The sequence below is a fragment of the Ictalurus furcatus genome, chromosome 11 (assembly GCF_023375685.1).
Source record: "Ictalurus furcatus strain D&B chromosome 11, Billie_1.0, whole genome shotgun sequence".
NCBI classification, from domain to species: Eukaryota; Metazoa; Chordata; class Actinopteri; order Siluriformes; family Ictaluridae; genus Ictalurus; species Ictalurus furcatus.
Window position 1 is genome coordinate 26,753,311 of NC_071265.1, and position 23,381 is coordinate 26,776,691.

Sequence of the window (23,381 nt, forward strand, 5' to 3'; positions counted from 1 at the left end):
GCAGATTGCTGTGTACAGTATGAAGCTGAGTAGCTGCAGGCCTCTCAGAGTGCCCATACTGACCCCTGTCTAACACCGAAAGCACCTACAATGGGCACGTGAGCATCAGAACTGGACCATGGAGCAATGGAAGAAGGTGGCCCGGTTTGATGAATCATGTTTTCGTTTACATCATGTGGACGGCCGGGCGCGTCGCTTATCTAGGGAAGAGATGGCCCCAGGATGACCTTTTTTTGTGACAACAGCAGGGCCAGCACTACCTACAGGCAGAGTAGGCAATTGCCTAGGGCCTCGGGCTTGGAGGTGGGGCCTCTATAACTGTAACATCCCCCATACGCTAGTCCACCAATCAAGACGGGCAGCAAAAGACTAGGCTCTTTGTCCACTGAATATAGATGAATTGCCACTCACCTATAGTGAAACCAATTAATATTACCATTTCAAAGTGGGTCGCACCTTCTGAATGTATGAAGAGATAGGGTACGATGAGTAAAATGCAAAAATGCAACTTTTCTGCAGCCGACTGACTTTAAGTCAGTGACTTATGATGGCGCAGAAACGATCACATCCTTCAGGTGCTGCTGAGCGAAAGGATAAACAGTCACACACAGAAAGTGTAGCTCGTGATGCAGGTATGTGAGTTGTCAACATCTATTTTGGAGTGATTGTAGTGTATTCTAAAAATAAACTGAGCCTTGTTCTGTCGATGAGTCATTTCGGGACTTTTTGCAAGAAAACTGGAACCTCTATTGCTATGCCAGAGACCCTGGTTGCATATCTTCGTGTATCTCATCACTGAACTCTGAGAATCTGAAGGTAATATCACCCTACTGGTGTGATTGATCAGTTTTCTATGCCATGTCATCGTATCCCTGTCCCAGGTCTCCCTACTGCATTCCAGAAATCAGAGGTTGAATATGCCCATAACTCCCTCATCCACTCTTTGTTGAAGCATCACTCCATTCCGGTGCTACTTGGCATTCCAGCTGCCCCCTGTCCCCATGGCAAATAGCAATTACAATGAAGGGTACATTTGCCATTACATTACAAATCATTTGGCGGTTTACTCTGAATTCAGAAGAGCGTAAGCTCTTCTGAATTCAAAAGAGCGCCGTCGATGCTTCAAGATGGTCAGACACTTTGAATTCGCACGTGCAATGACATTGCATCGGGAGCTGACTAGCAACATAACTACTAAAGTAAAAGGAAAGAAGTTTGCATTCAAAGCAAACACACTAAAGCTTTTTTTTTTAATGTTTTAAAAAAAGTACCTCAACTCTCTGTAGACTATATCTTCTAAATTCCGCTGATGTCTAAATGAATGCGTTAACATAATGCTTCATTTTAGTTTTCAAATCAGAAATACTGTCGTCATATTTATTGAAAAATAAGCATGCAATTTTATGAAGAAATTAACTATTCTTTCTGCTTAGTACTTTGTCTCTTTCACTTCCACTAGCAGTTTATTTGTGTATATAGTGATTTTTAAGGTATAGCATTACAACACATAATATGACTGTATCTAGTTTATATTGGTTCAGTAGGAGGGGGAAATCCGGTCTAGAAGAGTGCCTCTGTAGGTGGCCATGGCCATGATAGCATCCTTACCAAAGGAATAAGAGATGGTCCAGATGTCCTGGCATTCTTTAATTCTTTTTTTTTTTTAAGTATTTACCTTTGTTAAAGTTTAATTAATATGGACATATAAGTACAAATATACAAATATTAATAACAGATGTATAAATAAAAAGGTTAGGAATCATATTTGTTTCAAGTGCTTTTTATTAATTCTGAAAAGTGGAGGGGAGGAGGGTTGTGGGGGGCCATCCATTCATCCATCCATCCATCCATTTTCTATACTGCTTATCCTTGCTCGGTTGCAGGGAACCTGGAGCCTATGCCGGGAGCCATGGGGCACAAGGCAGGATACATCCTAGACAGGGTGCCAATCCATCGCAGGGTACAATCACACACCCATTCATACACTACGTACACTTTGGACATGCCAATCGACCTACCATGCATGTCTTTGGACTGGGGGAGGAAACCGGCGTACCCGGAGGAAACCCCCGCAGCACGGGGAGAACATGCAAACTCCGCACACACAGGGCAACGACGGGAATCGAACCCCCGACCCTGGTGGTGTAAGGCGAACGTGCTAACCACTAATTCGATTTTCTTTAGCCACCATGCGGTTGTGTCCAGGGGCCTCCAACATAAATTTTTCCTAGGGCCTCCAAATGTCTACAACCGGCCCTGGATAACAGGAACTTGTTTCCTGGACGTTCCAATTACTATTATTAAAAAATGGATTTAAAAAAAAAGATGGCATGCTTTTTCAAGAATTAAAAAAATACAGCTGTGGTATAAAAGTAATGAAATCCCTCGGGACGTCACGTTATCGGAAAATAAACACCCATCCCGTTGATTATTTTCCTACAACGGCACACACCGCTGTGTTTATTCCTTACCTCTTGCTTCTAGCCTTAGCTAGATTTTCGCAGCATTGCGTACAAGTATTTCCTCAGCAAGCTCATACCAAATAACCACGGACAGGATTGCAGCGTGGTGGTGGTGGAGTGGAGCTCCACGGATGCGTTGCAACTTTAATAATAAGACGCGTGACGCGTGAGAAGTACTGTGACGTCAGCGGGGGTTGTTATAAGCGGACTAGCTGCTGTTCCTCTCTTCGCCAGTGGACTATCACAACCACACTTCTGCACCACACAGGGCAGAGACGGGAACACACAAACACGAGTAAGTGCTTTAATCGAATACCAATCCGTTGTGTTTGCCTGTGTTATGGTTTGGATCTATATCCGATCTGTTTACTGGTAGGATCTTTATAGGGTTAAGACAAATCCTTATTATATTCAGCCTTGGAAATGTCTTCTGGCTCGAGTCCATGGCGGAATCCCAAATTGTTTCTTACTACACACATATGTACTTGCCTTGGGAGTTCCTATAGGGTTTCTTCACCCTCTGAAGTGCACTGTGTGTGTATTAGAGAGTGATTTTGGGCTTGATCCTGTTCCACCACTCTCTGACTGACTTCTCTCAGCTCGAGCTAATGCCTACGTGGACTTCTGCGTGGACAGTAACCCGTGCTGAAACCTGACCCTTATTCAGCAGCTCTTTCATCGGTGCCATGTTTATTTTATTTTTTAAAATATCTACACGTGTTCTACATCGTCACCGTACACACCTTGCGCAGTGGATGTCAGTTAGTTTTGCGATTAAAGTTTCCTAATCCGTAATCTGAGGTCGCTAGCCGTCTACGCTAGCTGCTGTTGAAGAGCTACGTGTCACGACGGCGCATGCGCAGAACTAAGTTACGGAGTAGTCAGTTAAGCTAGCTAGCAAAAAGAATTTTTTTTTCAACGTTCTTTTAAAGTTGTAAATGCTACCGAAAACGACACATTCCTAAATAAACGTAGTGTTCGGTGGGAAGTATAATAAGGTCAACCTTTTAAATTGGAGAGGAAAAAAAAAAACCCAAAACAAAACATCTTCAAGGGGCGAGAAAAGCGTCATGACTAGCCGCGGTGGAGAAGCTAGCCGCTAGCTTATTAACAGTTGACGTAGCACTTGGACAAAATCAATCAGTGGTGAAAAGTTTGCGTTTCTGTTTCCGGTGCTTCTTGTGGCTTATCAAAGAAGTCATGTAGTTTCCTAGTTAGTTTGATCTACTTTTGTGGTTTAAAGACGTTTTGTGCCTTTTTATCCAGTCTACTTGTTCAGCTCTGAACTGCCACGCATTATGTCGGCTAGCCAATTGCGACATGAGGCGATTTTAGGCCAGCTCATCCTATTACTAATTAATTCCTCACTACCATTACATTTTATTACTGTGTATTTGGTGTTAGTTATACTCCCTTTTTCTACTTAAGCATTCTACTCCAAGTTATTACTAGTTTGAAATACTTATAATTCTTAAAGAAGTCGCAGTCTGGTCGAGATTTGATTATTATTCAGCTATGCTTTACTGTACAATACACTACAGTACACTGTTTTGTGTTTATGAAATTTGAGAACAGTATAATTGCTGTTGCTTTAGTATGATCACATCCTCTTAAAGTCACACGGATTTAATGATCTTATACCAAAGTGGCAATTAAATGTAAGTGTTTTTATTTTGTCACATTGTCTTACCAGTGCTTTGTCTGTTCCTGGGAATAGCTCATTGTGTCTACTCGAAAATGAATATGATTCTTATCTGGGTGATTTATTAAAACAGAGAGAGAGAGAGAGAGTTTTCAACGCTTTTCAAGGGCTCGCTGTCCAATATTTTATTTATTTATTTATTTATTTATTAAATTAGATGAGCTCTCTAGCTCTGGTTTCAAGGCTGTGTTGTCTGTAGCTCTGGTTTCAAGGAGGGAGAAACTATTTCACCAAATCATGTTTTATAGACAACTTATTGTGTGTGTGTGTGTGTGTGTGTGTGTGTGTGACTATGACTGATTTGCTTTTACGTTCCAGGCTAAAGCTGGCAGGCTGACACGAACAGACAGCTTTACAGGACGGATTATCTGGCAACTGACCATTTAGCTGGTAAGATCGCTGCGGTCTTGTAGCCATCAGCATTTTAATTTTGAAGAGTAATCTGCTTTTGTTTTTCCTCTGTTTATCACCACATGGTGAGCTGTGGGCTACTTGTGAGGCTTCAACCAAAAAAAAAAACAAAAAAAACCCCCCCACAAATCAGATTTGGGAATGTGAACTTCCTTGTCCAGTCCTCACAGTAATGTACTGAACATTGAATGAGGCAGCCTCAGGTTTTTATTTTCCCAAGAGTAGTTCCACAACTTCCGTTGAAGGTCATTTGAATAGACTTAATTACGGTTTATTGCAGAGAGCCGTCATGGTATGGAATGTTGTCTAGTAGGTCATTTCGGGACCAGAAGTTTTAATGTAGTATCGTTATGACTGGTAGTTTCGAGAGGGTTTGGAAAATAGTACGAGTATGTTTATATGATGAGGATGGCTTGTTTAAAAAATTGTGAGTAGGCTTTGGAGAAATATAGGAATATCTGCAGTGATAATGCCGTTGATTTGATATACAATCCGAAGAAGACTAACCTGGCCCTCTGTGTTGAACCTGGCCCTAACCTGGCCTTGCTGGAGCGACGAGTGTGTTTGGAGCTTGAGTTCACTTAAAGGGTTAAGCGTGTGTTCACAGTGCTCCGCCTGTGGGGTTGATATTTCAGGAGGCCTGCAACGGAAGAGGCCCTTTCAAGGAGCACGTGAAAACAGTCTTGTTTCTGTGTGACGAATCTAAACTTCATCTAAAGAGTAGGCACCGTGTGTCAAAGCAAACTTTTTTTTTTTTTTTTTCCTTCCAAAATGTTTGCATGGCAAACACTGTGCGTCATAATTGTTCTTCGTGTGACGAGCTTTAGGGCACGTCATGTGACGTGACGTTAAACGTGTTTTGTTTAACGCCTCGTTTTTTTCTTTTAGGTTTACATCATTCTTTAACTCCCAAGTAGGTGTGTAGGTTAGAGGTGACATTTCCACAAGCCATAATGTCACTCTTGCACACCTTATTAGAGATACTTTGTTTGAGAATATGCAAACCGATGCTTTAAGAAGTTGGTGTGCCAAAAAGGTTTTTATTTTTTTTTTTTTTGTTTTGTTTTTTTAAACACAGAAAAGGCTTGTCTGTTTTCCATTATGCACACATGCTTTATATAACTCCCCTGATTGCTGACATACGGAATTTTAAAATGTGACTGCAGCAGTACGGGTTATGGTGGAAATCCTCTTAGCTCCAGAGCTCATACAGCTAGCCCCTAAGCTTAGAATTAGCCCTTCACTTGGCTAACAGAAGGCCAGCTTTGTCCTTTTGTGTCAGAAGGTATTTGTCTTCATCCTTTATGGGATGTTTTAGTTGTTGGGCTTAAATGTACAAACATTTACTCTGGACATATTTATTGTTATAAATTCACATTCCTAGAAACACTTCACATGATAGGGCCTTACGTGGATTCATTATTATTCGTAATGAAAAACGCTACAAAAAAGATTTGAAACCAAGTCGTCCGCCATCGTCTTGTCAGTCAGCTCGCCTCTCTCTCGCTCATGCTAAATGACCTCTGACTCATGCTGATCCGTGCTGCGACTCTGACTCATTCGGGTCATGCTGAATTGAGCAGACACGTTCGGTTTTTAATTGTAGCGTCGGTTTTCTAACTGAGCTTAAAGATTTTTATTACTACATAAAGGTAAAACAACGGTGGGGGCGGTGCTGCGGTGGGCAAGTGATGTAATCGGTGTGCGGCCCAATACCGGGAACACCCGACTGTCGCAGTAAGCCTAGTGTGTACTTTTCCGTGTCACACTTTCTACTCGACTTTCTCCCCGAGTTCTGTTAATCAGCTGAACTCTCCTCTTGTAGTGGCACACTCGGACTCCGTGTAAACGTGGGATTTCGACCATGAGCTCAGTCGCCGTACTTACACAGGAACGCTTTAATGAGCACCGCAGCGGCCTCCTGCCAGAGCAGGGTGGAGGTAAGAGCCGGAACCGGTTGGATCACGGAGGTAATAAAAAACCCCACAAACAAACAAACAAACAAACAAACAAAAACAAACAAAAAAATGTTTTGTATCAGACATGAGTGTGACTTCTCAATTTGAAGCTGCTGTGGCAGGATCCAGTGAGGCAGTAGATGAGGACAACCTCCCTACCTACAAGGATGCCTTTCCCCCTCTGCCTGAAAAGGCTGCTTCACCCGAGGGAGCAGTGGAGACTGGAAATGCCTGGACATCGAAAATAAGGCCACTAAAGTCTTCCATCATCACCCAAGTATGAAGGGGTTTCATGTTGTTAAGAGGGCATTACTTTAAAGGGATGCAGTGCTTTATAGTCTATATGGAATAATTTATAATTGTCTTGTCTTATTTTAAATGTTGCATTTTTAAAAGGCTCAAAAGTCATCCAAGTTCATTTAGCTCGCAGCCATTTCTCCCCAGGTGTTCCATGTGCCTCTGGAGGAGCGCAAGTACAAGGACATGAACCAGTTTGGAGAGGGAGACCAGGCTAAAGTTTGTGTTGACATCATGCACAAGACTGGTGCACACCTGGAACTCTCCATGGCTAAGGACCAAGGTCTTTCCATTATGGTGTCTGGGAAACTGGACGCTGTTATGAAGGCCCGTAAGGAGATTGTGTCCCGACTGCAGACTCAGGTGTGCATTACGGCTAGAAATGGTTTGTGTCAACAGCTTGTGTGTGTTTATTTAAAAACGAAACGAAAAAAAAAAAAGCAGGTTTGGCTTTGTATGTAGTGAGTGTGTGTTGGACCTGTATCATAAACACGGGTAAAAATTGTCCTCAAGGCACCAAGATAGTTTTATTTACCCATCAGGAAAGAAAAGAACAGTCGAGTAGTCTGTTAGAAGGTCTATTACCATTGTAGGGATTACAGTAAATTGTCCTGTTCCTGACCTTTACAAGAACTGTAAAATGAAATTTATTAGCCAGAGTTATTTTTCCACTCATCATTTAATCACCAGCTGCAGTCTCTGGAAACATTTAACCACTAACACATCACCTGCAAGTTCTCCTGTTTTTATATAAATCTATTAGCTTTCTAGATCTTGGGTGTAACTGTCAAATCACTTGACATATCTGTGTGTCTTAACTTGCTATTATGTCGCAGGCTTCAGCTAATGTGGCTATCCCCAAGGAACATCATCGTTTTGTCATTGGCAAAAACGGGGAGAAGCTGCAGGAGCTCGAGCTCAAGACTGCCACCAAGATCCAGATCCCGAGACCAGACGACCCCAGCAATCTCATCAAGATCTCTGGCACAAAGGAGGGCTTGGAGAAGGCCAAGCACGAGATCCTTCTCATTTCTGCTGAACAGGTAGAGAACCACACATTGACCTTGATGCTTAGGTAATAGTAATGTACTTGGTTCATTTTATTTGTAGTAAATCCTGCTGATGGCTACTTTTTATTATTATTATTTTTTAATAAATAATACACGCTGCCATTTTTGATTTGTACACTAATCAGTCACTCTTTGCAGGACAAACGTGCAGTGGAGAGACTGAACATCGATAAAGTGTACCACCCTTTTATTACTGGTGCCTACAACAAGTTGGTGGGAGAGATGATGCAGGAAACTGGAGCCCGCATTAACATCCCACCACCCAGCATTAACAAAACCGAGATCGTAATCACTGGGGAGAAAGAGCAGGTTGCTGTTGCAATGGCCATGATCAAAAAGGTCTACGAAGAGAAGGTAAATGTTGTTTGGAAAACAGGATTAATATCTGGTAATTTAAGAAATGCATAGAAACATGATGCAAAAAATTATAATAGCCTACTGCTACATGTGCGTCCAAAGATGCTTAACATTTTTAGCATTTTTTCACTGGGCAGTGTGGCATAGATTTGGCACAGCAAGTTCTCCAGGTACCATGTGCCAAAACATACAAGTCGAGCTAAAAATCATGTGGACTGTTAATTTGATTTTGATTTAAGCACACGCTCACAGATGTCCTGATTAATGCCTCTGCCTGGAATTGCTTCTTTACCAGCACAAAAATCTTCACTAGCAGTAGGTTAGCGTAACGTCTGCCAAGTTTCTCGCTCTTGTTCCAAAGCTTTTTGGATTTAAGAGGCCAGAGTATTGAAATAATTTAATCATTTTAATGCCGTGAATTTTTTTTTTTCTCCAGAGAAATATGTTTTCTTCTCGGATATGTAGCATGGTCGGTCAAATCTTCTAGTTGGAAAATAGGCCAAATGGTGATCTATGCACTTAAGCCATGCTGTCTGGTGGAGAACTGCTATTTCTTTTATTTACCCCATCCTTCCCCCACCCTTTCAGAAAAGAAATGTCACAACTATTGCAGTGGAGGTAAAGAAATCTCAGCACAAGTATGTGATTGGGCCCAAGGGCAACACCCTGCAGGAGATTCTGGACAGGACTGGCGTCTCGGTCGAGATCCCACCCCCTGACAGCAGCTCAGAGACTGTCATCTTGCGTGGGGAGCCAGACCGGCTGGGCCAGGCACTCACTGAAGTGTACGCCAAGGTAAACTGGGTTTCACTTTTGAGTGACTGTTTAAAATTTGGCTTTTGTCTCTAGTGCACTTTAGTCTCCCAAATGTTGTGTTGAATTTTCTTGCATCTGTATTGCTTCAGTTAGCAGCGTATGTTTTTTCATTGTCAACTGTATAGTATTTAAGGCAACTGTATACTTCACAAACCAGAAATGCAAAGATGTACATAAATATTCCGAAGAAATTATTATTATTTTAAAAAAAATTTTTTTGTACTCTCATTATCCAGGCTAACAGTTATACGGTGTCCCATGTATCGGCTCCTTCTTGGCTTCATCGCTTCATTATCGGGAAGAAGGGACAAAATCTAGCAAAGGTCACTCAGCAAATGCCCAAGGTAGGATGCTCAAATTACTTTTATTTATTTTTTTGTTATTATTTTTTTATGTGTGTTTTAATAGTGGATGCATTCAGTGCATCTTTTTTTTTTAAGGCACTTGTATGGGATGTGTGTTCCTTACAGGTGCACATTGAGTTCACTGAGGGTGAGGATAAGATCGTTCTTGAAGGACCTACCAAAGACATCCAGATAGTGCAGAGTCAGATTGAAGCCATTGTGATGGACCTGGTAGGAACAGACATTGCCTTTTTTCCAAAGATAGCAGGTTGCCAAAGATCAGGTGAAATGCATTGATGCTTTGTTGTTTGTTTTTGTAGGTTAGTCGTATGGATTACGCAGAGATCAGCGTGGACCCAAAGTTCCACAGGCATTTGATAGGGAAAGGCGGTGCCAACAGTGAGTGTCACATGTAGAACAATTTCTGAAACAAATGCTAATTAGGAATTAGAAGTTGACAGGGACTGGAATCCTGTTTGATCCGACAAAAAAGTTGAAGGAGCAGATAGCGTTTACTCTCACGCGGACAGGAGTCGGCAGGCAGATGTGAAAACTGTGGCCATGTTAATTAATATCTAAGCATGCATGTTGCTTGCTCTGGTTGCAGTGTGTACCATTGATTTAAATAAGTTCTTACTCTTTTATTCATCTTCAGTAACTGTTTTATCTAGGGATGCTCTGATCAGGATTTTTGCAGCCGATACCGGTTACAGATTTCTTGTCGTGATCAGCCGATCCCGATTGTTCAGGCTTTATATAAGCGATATGTAAGCTTTCTGTTGACCGTCACCGTTATCCTTTTTTTTAAGGATTACCACAGATGTTGCCTTGCTTATATTATTTAGTTATTTTGTAGATTTGTTGTCTTAATTGAGAATCAAATAAGTACACAACAAATATTCATTTTACACCTTTTAAAAATGCACTGTGAATGGTGAATTTTTCAATCAGTGCGTTTACATGGACAACAATAATCCGATATTAACCCGATTAAGACGATACTCTGATGAAGAAATTACCATGTAAACAGCGATTTTTAATTACCTTTAATCGGATTAAGTCATACTCGAAGTAAACACAAATGGTATTAAGACATGTGGAGTATTCCTGTTTTAGTCACATTATGGAAGTGTATTACAGACATGTACACACCTTAATCACACTATTAAGGTCATGTGAGTTTTCACCGCATTTTGCGACAGGACACGTACACACACGGCAGCGCTCAACCGTTTGACGGCAAACGAGAGAGCACGGCTGCGTTTGAAACCGCGTACTTGCCTACTATATAGTAGGTGAAATACATGTATCTGTATAAGTACGCGGTTTGGGACGAAGCCCACGGCTTCAAGCAGTCGTCTGTTTGCACGTACGGCATGACAAATGATTAACTGCACTTGAAGCGTTCGTAAAATTTAAAAATAAAAACACCCAAAACTGTAAACGGTACCAGAACAAAGACGAACTGTATGTCGATACGTGAAATTCTGGAGGGAACGCCGGACGGTGTGGCGCGGTGACGTAATGACGCGTGCTGTTAATCTGACTATGTTCTAGAACATGTAAAACGGGAACGTGAAAGGAATATTCTAAAAGCGACTCGTGTAAACACCTTAATCAGAATATTGTCTTATTCAGAATAAGGTCAATAATTAGATTACTGCTGTCCATGTAAACGTAGTCACTGTTTCTTGAGCCCTCATAATAATTCTACACTGGTGACGACATGACTGCGTTAAATTTTAGCACTGCAGTCATGTTTTATGTCCTCAAATTGCGATTGCTTTGTGAGATCGGTCAAATTTAGAGACTACCGATCGAGTCGGAACATGATTATCAGCCGATTGATCAGAGCATCCCTAGTTTTATCCTGGTCAGTGTCAGTCTGGGTTAAATAACTTATTTCTCTGTTTTACAAAGCAGAACCATCTAAATTCAAGAAATCGGGTGGGTACAAACAAAAATGATTGCGTGAGGTTGTGCAGAATTCTGTTCGAAGTGGGTGGGAGTGGGATTAAAGAAAAATGGTCCTGTGCACACACCTAGTAGTAATTATTGAATTTGCTATTTGTTAGTATTTTGACATATTACCTCCTAGTCAACCGCATTAAGGACCTGTATAAAGTCTCGGTGCGTATTCCACCGGACAACGAGAAGAGCAACCTGATCCGTATTGAGGGAGATCCTCAGGGCGTAAAAGAGGCCAAGAAGGAGCTGCTGGAGCTGGCGTCACGCATGGTGAGATGACACCTTCCCTTGTTTTGTCATGCTTCAGATTTCTTTTGTTAGTCTAATGAGTCTGCTTGTTTTGTTAAAACTTGTTGACATATGGGCCAGTTTAGAGGCAGGTGTTGGTTTTAAATTCTGTTGAAGTGCCCATGCTATAGTCCCAGGATGGCTTTTATGAAGTGGTTTTGGGCTGTGAGGAGAAGTTGCTTGGCAACAGGTAACTCGTCGGTACCTTAAAGCTTCTTGTGTTCTTCAGGAGAACGAGCGTACAAAGGACATGATCATCGAACAGCGTTTTCACCGAGCCATAATTGGGCAGAAAGGGGAGAAGATCAAGGAGATTCGGGACAAGTTCCCTGAAGCAAGTCTTTATTTTATTTTTATTTTTTTGCACTTGCATTTGAAGGTCGTTGTGCGTGTGTGTGGTGATGGTCTAAAATCTTGGCACATTCTCTGCAGGTCATCATTAATTTTCCTGACCCTGCACATAAGAGTGATGTTGTACAGCTGCGAGGGCCCCGGACTGAAGTGGAGAAATGCACAAAATTTATGCAGAAGATGGTGGCTGAAATGGTAAGCAATGCCTGCTTTCAACGGTTTGGTGGCTGAGTGAGAGTTGACTGCAAAAACATCAGTGTGTGAATGGCTTAAATTCAAAGACAAACTCCTATTTATACCCCCCCCTCAGGTGGAGAACAGCTACTCAGTCTCAGTCCCCATCTTCAAGCAATTCCACAAAAACATTATTGGAAAAGGAGGTGCAAATATTAAGAAAGTGAGTTCATGTCTTTTGAGTGTGCGGATATTAACCATGTAAAATGTAACTCAAAGGTTCCCTATTGAGCCATTTCATTTGCAGTTTATTTTATGCATAAACATTCATGAGTGTGCAGTGGAATGTGTAATAAGGTGGTTTTCCCTTCCCCGCAGATTCGTGAAGAGACGAACACTAAAATTGACCTGCCTGCGGAGAACAGCAACTCTGAGATGATAGTCATCACTGGGAAGAAGGCGAACTGTGAGGCAGCGAGAAACAGGATTCTGGCTATTCAGAAGGAACTGGTAAAGCTTTCATGGGAATCTGGCTTTCAATAGAACCGAAGAAATTAAACAGATTTAACATAAGCATCTGCTATACACAGCCTGTCAAAAGTTTGGAGACACTTGACTGAAATGTTTCTCGTCATATTAAAAACCTTTTGATCTGAAAGTGTTATGATTTTAAATGTTTGAAATCTGTGTTGTCGACAAATGTAGTTGTGCCGACATTCATTTTTCGTTAGAAATTTAATTTTGTTTACAAAAAATATTTTTAAATGGATGACTTGGAGCAAAATATTCCAAAAAGCATACAGTAAGTGTCCAGTATAGGTGGGAACTCCTTTAATACTGTCTAAAAAGCATCTCAGGGGGATTCCTCAAGAAATCGGTTGAGAAAATGCCAAGAATACATTTTTGGAAACTCTAGGCAAAAAGGGTGTCTACTTTGAAGATGCTTAAAATACTAAGAGAGTTTGGATTTTTTTTATCACAACATAATTCCCATAGTTCCATTTGTGTTATTCCAGAGTTTTGATTATTCTACAGTGCGGCGGGGGGGTCTAAACTTTTGACCGGTAGTGTATGTCATTTACCTTTTTATAAAAAAAACAAACTTTTATTTATTTTGATGAATTCTGGTTTTAGGCAAACATTACAGAAGCAGAGGTGTCCATCCCTTCAAAGCTGCACAACTCCCTGATTGGCTCCAAAGGACGTCTTGTGCGTTCCATCATGGAGGAGTGTGGTGGAGTGCACATCCATTTCCCCACTGAGGGCTCTGGCATTGATGCTGTGACAATCAGAGGTCCAGCTGAGGAGGTGGAGAAGGCTAAAAAACAGCTGCTGTCCCTGGCTGAGGAGAAGGTACAGGTCCTTGCATGTGTGTGGGGGTGGTGTGTGGTTTGTTTGTTGTTGGTTTTTTTTTTTTTTTTTTTTTTTTCTTTTAAAATGTCTTTTTTTATATAAATGTTTTAATAATCTTATAATTATTATTTCTAGCACCACTGACCGACTGATATTCAATTTGTAGCAAACTAAAAGCCACACTGCTGAGCTCCGTGCCAAGCCTGAGTACCACAAGTTCCTTATTGGGAAAGGAGGCGGAAACATTAGGAAGGTGCGCGACAGCACCGGTGCCAGGATCATTTTTCCCACACCCGAGGATAAAGACCAGGAACTGATCACGGTAATCGGCACTGAGGAGGCTGTTGCAGAAGCACAGAAAGAGCTTGAAGCCCTCATCAAGAGCTTGGTAAACTTCTACATTTCATCTAATTTCTACTGACCTTCTCAAATAAAGATTCCAGGAATCGTTATCGTTTTATATCAAGGTTCTTAATCCATCAAATTTGTAGAATGACTAGCTAGCATCTTTTTTTTTTTTTTTTGGTATATGGTTGCTGTAGCCTTCAACTGATAGGAGTTGGAGTGCCTTCAACTCCTTGAATTAGATCAGGAAACCTTGTGAGTTGCTTATCGCTGGCGTCACTAGATGACACGTAGCTTACTGCCGTTATTACAAATGCAGGGTTGCTATAGTGAGTGCATATATTTCAGTTCTTCACAATAGTAGCCTAATAAACTGATTGAACACACTGCCGTTTCTTTTCCATTCCAGGATAATGTGGTTGAGGATTCCATGAACGTGGATCCCAAACACCACCGCTACTTCGTGGCACGTCGTGGCCAGGTTTTGAGAGACCTCGCGGACGAGTACGGAGGTGTGATGGTTAGCTTTCCCCGCACTGGCTCTCAGAGTGACAAGGTCACACTCAAAGGAGCCAAAGATTGTGTGGAAGCTGCCAAAAAGCGCATGCAGGAGATCATCGAGGATTTGGTAAATCTAACCATTATTTCATAGGGATTATAGTAGAACCTTCTCCCTAGGGAACACGCTACAGTACAGGTAGATAAGGTTAAGGGTGGGACCATGCTGCACCTGCTTAAAGGGTGGGGGGTTAAAGATCCAGCCGTCAAGGCTACTGAATTTTTCGTACTGTGCTTTAACCAAAAACAAGCATCCGAACAGGGAAGTCGTTTAAAGGACATCCCTGAGTAGGGGCGAGCGTTAGTGTTTTACAAACGACATTGACCTACGTCCAGTCAGGCAGCTTCTGTATATACAAATAGAAGTAAGAAACTCCCTATAGCCCTCTAGTGCAAGGATGGAGAGCCACACCAGACCTCACTGTACAGACACTAATTTGAGTTGTTCATGTTGCAGCTTTTAATTAATCTCAACACTTTCTCCACAGGATGCACAGGTTACCATGGAGTGTGTGATTCCCCAGAAATATCATCGTTCCATCATGGGACCTAAAGGTGCTCGCATTCAACAGATTACCAGAGATCACAACGTCCAGATCAAGTTCCCAGAGAGGGAGGACGCGCAAGGTGAACACTAACTGCTGAGCAGATGTATTCTGTAAATTGTGACCTCACGACGTCCGTGTTCAGCAATGATGCAATGACCTGTACTTAACCGTTCAACTTGGTTTATGTTTGACTTGTGCTATTGCAGACCAGGCACTCTGATGCATGTAATACACTCGCTTTACAAGTGCATGCGTTGCATTAGAAAAGTGAATCGTCCATTCGAGAAATTCTCTGTTGACTTCACGATCAGATTTGATATTGAGCTGACTAACATGTCTACCTAATTGAGGAGAAATATGGTTTTGTAAAGATTTCTGATTAGACAGAGTGGGTTTAAAAAAATAAATAAATAAAATAAAAATATGATCAGTATCTCTCTATCTAATTTACACTTGCCTGTTTCTGATCAGCTTCTCAGGCTGAAGGTCACGTGCAGGAGAATGGAGAAGCAAATGGTGAGGTGAAGGAGATTGCTGACCCTATGGTCCCGAAGAAATGTGACGTGATTGTGCTTTCTGGTCGCAAAGAGAGATGTGAGGCTGCAGTGGAAGCCCTGAAGGTGTGTCTCCTGAACTTTTGTCCTCTTCGATCATTTTGCAAATAAAAGTTTTGGCAGTAGCTTAATACATTTCCTTGCTTCAGGCTCTGGTACCTGTGAGCATTGAAGTGGAAGTGCCTTTTGAGCTTCATCGCTACATCATTGGGCAGAAAGGAAGTGGCATTCGCAAAATGATGGATGAATTTGAGGTCAGATTTTATTTATTTATTTATTTGTTTGTTTGTGTGTAAATCTTTTAGGCTTTGCAGTTTCAGTTGCATGCAACGGTTAAAGCATTTAAAGTTCTGCAGATCGGAAACATTTCAGTAAATCTTGTATTCCGGGTGTAATTATTCTTTTTTGGATGGATTTTTAATGAAGTTTTTATCCACTTCCAGGTCAATATTCAAGTGCCTGCTCCTGAGCTCCAGTCCGACATAATCTCCGTTACAGGCCTTGCCACTCACCTGGACCGTGCTAAAGAAGGGCTTCTTGAGCGCGTCAAAGAGCTGCAGGCTGAACAGGAGGATCGGGTAAGTGCGGTACAGCCAGAATTTGTGTCTTTATATCTCCTGAACCGTCAGTGTCGCCTCTAGGCTTGCCACGGTCATTCCGGTTATAAGGGATGATGCCGGTTTAAAGGAGGGAAACATTATGAATGAAACTCGCTCAACAACAGTTCCTATATCAATATCCTAACGAATAGAACAGCCTTAAATAACGTATCGTAGCCTAATGAAGGGTTTGCGACTCGGAAGTTAAATTAAATGAATTCACCGGAAGTTATTTACTGACTGATCAAACCTACTTGGGCCGCACAGCGTGAGCACTGGATGAAGATGTCAAGTTTAACTGGCAGGAGCAACTGTGCGAGGTCAGAGGGGCAGTGCAAACATGTAAAATATTCAACAGAACCGTGTGAAGCTATCTATATCTAGCTGCATTTAGAAGACAATACAGAGACCATTATTCAAATGACTGAATGCTTGATTGCTAAAAAAGGATCCCTACTGTACATGGGTTATATCTGCTGCTTTGGCATGTTCATTTTCACAAAGCCCATGTCTACAGCTGCTATCGAATTGGTCACTCCAGGATGCCACAAGTTTTTAATATTATTAGACAACTCCCCAACATGTATCTTCTGCCACAATCCATTATCCTTGAAACATGTTCTATTACTATTCAGTAAATACTCTGGAAGAAATTAAGTCAAACCCAATGCAATTTTAGAGTTTTTAGGTAAAATGAATTGACATTTCTCACCATGAAAATGGCCATAGAAAATGTCATGGTGTTAAACAAACAAAGCCTATGTCCCTGCTACTCAACCCACCCCAAGTTTAATTTCCATATTTTGTTAAAAATAAAATTGAAATAAAGCTGCCTTGCATTATTGTATAGGCTGAAAATTGCACCACACTACCATCTTGTGTCCAATCAGTGCTAATGCTGGTATTACCGGTTTGAACCAGGGATGCTGTACTGGTGTGACAATTATATCGTGCAAAGTCTAGTTGCCTTATGCCAAGGAAAAATGATTCTTGGACAAAGTTCTTAAGGGACATGCACTTGAGCTGGTTTGCAAAGACAGCAAAATTCACTTTTGTAAAACCATTCCTAGACATTTGAAAGAGACTGAACCTCAGTTATAAAAACAAAAAACTAGTATAGGTGCTATTCTGCTAACTTTTTGGGGTAGAACTTTTGGTGCATTTGGTTTCTCATTGAACTTGAATGTGATCTAGTGCAAATTATTTGTAACTATGTGTAATTCGAAGGACTTTTCTAATAACAATAGAAATTTCATGTAACTGACTTCTTGGAGAGTACAGTGTAGTGTTTCTCTTGGTGGTAGCTGCTTGTGCCTCCTCTTTTAATAGTGCGTTTTCTTCAACAGGCTCTCAGGAGCTTCAAGTTGACCATCACTGTGGATCCCAAATATCATCCCAAGATCATTGGTCGCAAGGGTGCCATAATCACCCAGATCCGTACTGACCATGATGTCAACATCCAGTTCCCTGAGAAAAATGACGAGAACCAGGTAACGTTTGTTAGCCAGTGTATGTGCAGGGTAGAATTGTTGATCTGTAAGAACTTTTTTTTTTTTTTTTTTTTAATTCTATTTAAAAAAAAAAAAAAAAAAAAAAAAAAAAAAAAAATCTTTCTTCTCCAATGGTGCTTGGTTTATAACATTGTCATTGTGTTTAGGACCAGATCAGCATCACCGGCTATGAGCAGAATGCTATAGCAGCACGTGATGCTATCCAAGGCATTGTTGATGAACTGGAGGAGATGATATCTGAGGACATTACCTTGGACAGCAGAGTTCATGCTCGCATTATTGGTGCTCGTGGCAAGGGTATCCGCAAAATCATGGATGAATTTAAAGTGAGCGCAAGTTTTGTTAAAGCTAAAATTCACAAGATATTATGTGTAAACGTGTATATAGGCAAGACCAAGTCACTGATTTGTAACACGAGATCTTGCAGTGCAGTAATTCAATCACAGTTCGTTAAAGCGTTTTCGGGTTAATTTTCTCACCTAGTTTGAAACTGCTTCGCTACGTGAAGGGTCTTTAGTTTATCACACTGCGCATGCTAACCCATAGGGCTGGGGCACATTTTGACACTTTTAAATATTTCTGCCCAGGTTGATCTTCGGTTTCCTCAGAGCGGAGCTGCAGATCCCAATTTGGTTACTGTAACTGGCCGTCCAGAAATGGTTGATGAAGCCATAGATCATCTCCTGAACTTGGAAGAGGAATATGTAAGCAAACTTTAATGTAATTCGTTTTCATGAATCATGTGCACACAGAGTTGTGGCTGTAATGTGTATGGAACACAAGTGACCCAGATCAGACAGAAAGCTACTTGCACTGAACGTTCACCATGAATTAAAGATGTGTCTGATTTGGATGTATTGTAACATCCGCTGCAAATCCACACCACCCCTTTTTTTTTTTTTTCAGATGGCTGATGTGGTGGAAAATGAGGCCAAGATGGCCTACATGAAGCCATCTGGCACTGCAGCAGCCAACCCTGAGGAACCCCGTGGGCCTTCCAAGGGATTTGTGGTGAGGGAGGCACCCTGGGCTACCAGCAGTGAGAAGGTGAACATAAAAGCATTTTACACACCTATAGTTGCCTGTCTCTGAAATCCTGATTTTGTTGCACCTATCTGACAAAACTTATGCTACAGCTGAAAGACCTAGACACTTTGCAAAGAAATCTGTAAATCCTGATGGAATGTACAACTAATGGGCATTATAATTGTGTGAATGTCTTGCATGACCAATGAGCTGAAATCTAAACTAGATTCAAGGTTTATAAAATGCAGTTTTGGAGGTATTACAAATGTTCTCAAATTCTGACTTGAAATTGTAAGATGAGGGTTTGTTTGTTTATCTATCTAACCCCCCCCCCCTTTATGTTTCATGCTATAATTTGATTCTTTTGTTTTCTTTGCTTGTTCAGGCCCCTGATATGAGTAGCTCTGAGGACTTCCCCAGCTTCGGTACTCCTGTGGCTGCTGCCAAAGCTTCTCCATGGGGACCAAAGCGTTTTTGAAGTGACCTGTGGTTGGCGGATGTCTCCCCCTTGACCCCTTCTGCCCTTCAATTTCTACCCTTTGGATGTTGACCTACCATTGACCCGACCGATATCCCTCCTGCGCTTCCCAACCAAAAATAAATTGTGCTGCACTTGGGCGTGCGTTATTTTCTTAAGATGACCTCTAATCTTTCTCCCAGGTCCACAAAACTGTCTATGGTTTTATGAGGATAAATGCAGGAGTTTCATTGTTCTCTACATGGTTTAGTGTATTTTAATTCTGGTCTGCCTCTGTAGCTTTACCCAATGGTTTGAAAATGATTTTGTCTGATTAACTTGTTTGCTTTCAGACTATTGTGTGATGGTGGTACACTCTTGACAGTGCTTCAGGTCTAAACAGTGATTTCAGTTCAAACCTATTGTCTGTACACTTGAGTGTTCAGGGTTGATTTAAGCTGCTCCGTTTTAGTTGCCTTTGCAGTGGGGTGGGGTAAAACATACTGTATACCTCTAAAGATGCTTCTGACTGAAGTCACGCACCCAAAGGAAATGGGTAACTTTTTTTTCTCCCTTTTTTTTTTTTTTTTTTTTTTTTCCCCCCCTCCCGCCTTTTTAAATGAACATGTCTCTCCCCAAGGTAACTGTATGTAATCTTGTTGCAGACATTTCACTGGTCTTCCCCTCGTCATGTCTCTTCCCTTTGTAACTTTCATGGATCGGGGCAGGAAATCAGTGTTCGGCACAGCCTTAGAAACTCCCAACAATAGACGACCCATGTTGTTCACTACAGAATTCTCAAACAAACTGCCAGCTTCTTTCAAAGTGCTAAGGATGTGTAGTCTCCTGTGAAATAGTAGTTCTCTGACTGTGAGGTCCACACTAAATGAGTTATATGTCTATGCTCTACCTTTTTGATATTCATAAAAATCATGGTTATGGAAAAAAATGAATCTAGTCATGGTTGGAAGGGGAAGAAGAGTACCATTTTGTGCCAATAAATTGTCAAGTACTGTCATGTGTTGCTCATCTTTGCTCCTGGGTCAGTGTTTTAGCCCTCCTTTTTTCCCCTCCTCCCCCCCCCCCCCTTTTTTTTTGGTGTCTTCCAGTTGCTATGCAGGTTTGGTCTGAATTCATAGCAATGGTCCTCTTGATAGCCTTATATGAATTATGCAAATGTGTACAAAAAAAATGGATAACACTGGAAATGAAATCATCCAAAAAAGCAAATAAAAATGGAACATTTGAAGTGTGCCTTTTTTGTTTCTTTTAAAATTATCCAGCTTTTACAGCTCTTTTAATACATTAGCAAAAGTCAGGAGTGGTTTGGATTTTAAAATGTAATTTCCTCAGCCATGCAATTTGGATTGAAACAGCACACCTAAGTGAAAGGCCCAACAAATCCTCTCTTATAAATAAATGTATCTGTACTCTCTGTCCTGAGGACCAATGTGAAACATGACATGACTGCTTCAATGCCATAAATAAAGCTATCAACTCCACCCCTCCTATTTACCCAATAATGTATTGTTTTTACTTTACTCCAAAACATGCTTATTGTGTCACACCTTGTACATTGATGTGGGTTAAGCCTATCAGCATGTTTCAAGTGCAATGATTGTTTAGTCATTCTGAACTGTACCTTGTACTATTTACATCCTTATCCTTATCCCTTTAACATCCTCACTAAAAAAAAGCAATGGAAAACAATTTTTTTTTCTCCCGTTTTTTTTCTGTTCTTTTTTTTTTTTTTAATTTCTTTTGGGCAATAACATCTTTTTATTTTATTTATTTCTTTTTAAACACACCCCACAGTGTTTTTTTTTTTTTTTTTTTTTTTTTTTCGTTTATTTTTTTTTGGTGTAGATGTCATATGGCTCTTTTTAGTATAGGCCATAAGTCACTTCCTGGTAGAAGTATAAATACATTTACCAAATGCCAAAGACTTTTAGGAAAAAGTCAAATAAAACCAAGAGGTGGATGTCTGGCGTGAATTTATTGGTGCTAACTTCCTGTAAGGCGGCAAAGTGAAAAGGCACACCTTTTTAAAGATAGCAACATTTGGTGAACGTTTTAAACATAACCTACCTCAACTTAGTGCTAGAGATTGCGCAATCAGGCTGGGGTAAGTTCAACACATTTATCAATGAGGAGATGTGACTCAAAATTTGTTCAACCAAACGGTTGAGAAGAGGGTTAAAGGGTTATGTCATGCTTATGTGGCGATATAGGTGGTATAATAAACAAGGAAGTAAAACGTGAAGTAGAAAAAAAAAATTCTCGTTGGCCCGTACGGGGATCGAACCCGCGACCTTGGCGTTATTAGCACCACGCTCTAACCAACTGAGCTAACCGGCCTCTTCCCTTTTTTTATGTTCAAATATATATCAAATAAATAAATTGAAAATTATAAATTTTATAGACCATATAGCCAGTACTATATAGTTATTCAAAACCACAGTTGTAAATCCTTAAACATATCCAAACCATATTATCTACCATGTAAAGAATAGTAAGTTGAGATATATAAAGAAACACGAATAGGTGAAGGCTATGGCTCGTTGGTCTAGGGGTATGATTCTCGCTTTGGGTGCGAGAGGTCCCGGGTTCAAATCCCGGACGAGCCCTGAACTTTTTAACGCAATTAAAGAGTTTTGCATTTTGCAAATAAACTGCAACAAAGGAATTGCGCTCCATAATTAAAACCGACTCTGTGTCAGTTCTTTGACATTCCTGTGAGATTCTGGTCCATCTTGACAGAATGGCAACAACAATTAAACAACAATTAAAACTCATAGCAGAATCGACCAATCACAGCAACCAATCACAGACTGACTTGTCACTCCCAACAATCAAATTAATGCACACGGTAACGGGATGCTAAAAACTCGTGTAACACGTAACTGTCACTTCCACATGCTAAAAAACACAAAACACATCCAAAGAGAAAACCCAATGGGATGCAATGGGTTCTCGTCCTATGCTCCTAGACTCTGAAATGCACTCTCTGCTCATATTAGAGATGCACAGAAAGTCTGCTTTTTGGTTTTGTGTTTTTATCTGTGTATTATTTCTTTTTTTTGTTTGCTTATTTATTTATTTACTTATTAATTATTAGTATTTTTATTTTTAAAATTCTTGATATTTCTTATTGTGCAAGGTGCCTTGAGAAGCTGCTTTAAAGGTGCTATATAAAATAAAATTTATTATTAGTGGTGCTTGAAAAGCACTACTATTGTTCTCTTGCATTATTATTATTATTATTATTATTATTATTATTATTATTATTATTATTATTATTATTCCACTTTTTTTCGGCGCGTAACTAGTCCCGCACCGTTTGTCGGAGATCGGCGGGTGAGGTGTCAAATCGATCGGTTTATTGAGGAGAGGTGTGTCATGACTTTTATAAGCGGTCGGAATGCCGGAATTCCGGCTACGGAAGCTCCAAGTCGGAAGATTTCCCTTAGACTTGCATTGGAGTTGCGAAAATATTGGCCCTCTAAACAGAAAGCTCTAAACGTTTTGCCTCCGTACACATTCGGCTCTAAAATGTATTGGCACCCGATCTGTTCGGCTCTCAAAAGTATTGGCACCCCGCACGGCCAGCTCTCAAAAGTACTGGCGCCCTTGACGGTCGGCTCTAAAACGTATTGGCGCACTACACGGCCGGCTCTAACAGTGCTCTAACAGGCGCCCCGTGCCGGTTTCGCCACGGCAAGCACCACTCACATTTTCTTCAGGAAATGTACCGGTCTAATTATTATTATCATCCAGTCGTATAACTTATATACTTATATAAATAATTCAAAACACACACACGCACCGTATTTCCGTCTTCTGAAGTCAGTTTTAGCAGTTTTCCGCGCGTTGGTGGTATAGTGGTTAGCATAGCTGCCTTCCAAGCAGTTGACCCGGGTTCGATTCCCGGCCAACGCAGATACTCTTTTCCGACCCAAACTGAAACAAAATCTCGGGAGAGATCGTTTTTATTCCACTAACACAGACGTTTAAGAAAAAAAAGAAAAAAAAAATTCTGGCCAATGGTTTTGTTCTCAAACTGAAGTTAAGATAAGGATGAAGACCCCACAACAGTAGCAATTTACAAATCAGCAGTATCTTCACAGGAAAATGCATCACATGTAGCCTTGAGTTAAATTACTGAGGGATTATATTAAACATTCACAAGAACGGGTTTCATAATAATCATTCACATCGTTCACACGAAAAAG

At 40.9% G+C, this 23,381-nt stretch overlaps 1 protein-coding gene and 3 non-coding genes across 7 annotated transcripts; 3 read left to right on the forward strand and 1 right to left on the reverse strand.

The window, feature by feature from the left end:
• The first annotated feature begins 2,626 nt into the window (after positions 1-2,626).
• hdlbpa (high density lipoprotein binding protein a) lies at positions 2,627-21,130 on the forward strand. Of its 4 annotated transcripts, none has more exons than XM_053636158.1 (28): positions 2,627-2,757; positions 4,483-4,554; positions 6,401-6,545; positions 6,644-6,810; positions 6,978-7,193; positions 7,667-7,873; positions 8,039-8,254; positions 8,846-9,052; positions 9,310-9,417; positions 9,544-9,648; positions 9,738-9,816; positions 11,516-11,655; positions 11,903-12,007; positions 12,106-12,219; positions 12,335-12,421; positions 12,577-12,708; positions 13,333-13,551; positions 13,718-13,939; positions 14,306-14,524; positions 14,943-15,081; positions 15,474-15,622; positions 15,706-15,810; positions 16,000-16,134; positions 17,502-17,645; positions 17,813-17,992; positions 18,254-18,370; positions 18,573-18,713; positions 19,078-21,130. In XM_053636158.1, exons 3-28 carry the CDS (start codon positions 6,440-6,442, stop codon positions 19,168-19,170), a joined length of 3,852 nt encoding a protein of 1,283 aa, XP_053492133.1. In that variant the 5' UTR covers positions 2,627-2,757; positions 4,483-4,554; positions 6,401-6,439; the 3' UTR covers positions 19,171-21,130. The 4 variants fall into 4 exon arrangements, with proteins under 4 accessions (XP_053492133.1, XP_053492134.1, XP_053492135.1 ...); XM_053636159.1 differs by having other exon boundaries at positions 6,656-6,810; XM_053636160.1 differs by having other exon boundaries at positions 6,401-6,515.
• Positions 21,131-21,433: 303 nt separating this feature from the next.
• On the reverse strand, positions 21,434-21,507 carry trnai-aau (transfer RNA isoleucine (anticodon AAU)). Its single transcript has one exon. It is a non-coding gene; the product is annotated as a tRNA-Ile (tRNA).
• Positions 21,508-21,704: 197 nt separating this feature from the next.
• Positions 21,705-21,776, forward strand: trnap-ugg (transfer RNA proline (anticodon UGG)). The gene has a single exon. It is a non-coding gene; the product is annotated as a tRNA-Pro (tRNA).
• Positions 21,777-23,016: 1,240 nt separating this feature from the next.
• Positions 23,017-23,088, forward strand: trnag-ucc (transfer RNA glycine (anticodon UCC)). The gene has a single exon. It is a non-coding gene; the product is annotated as a tRNA-Gly (tRNA).
• Positions 23,089-23,381: the final 293 nt, after the last annotated feature.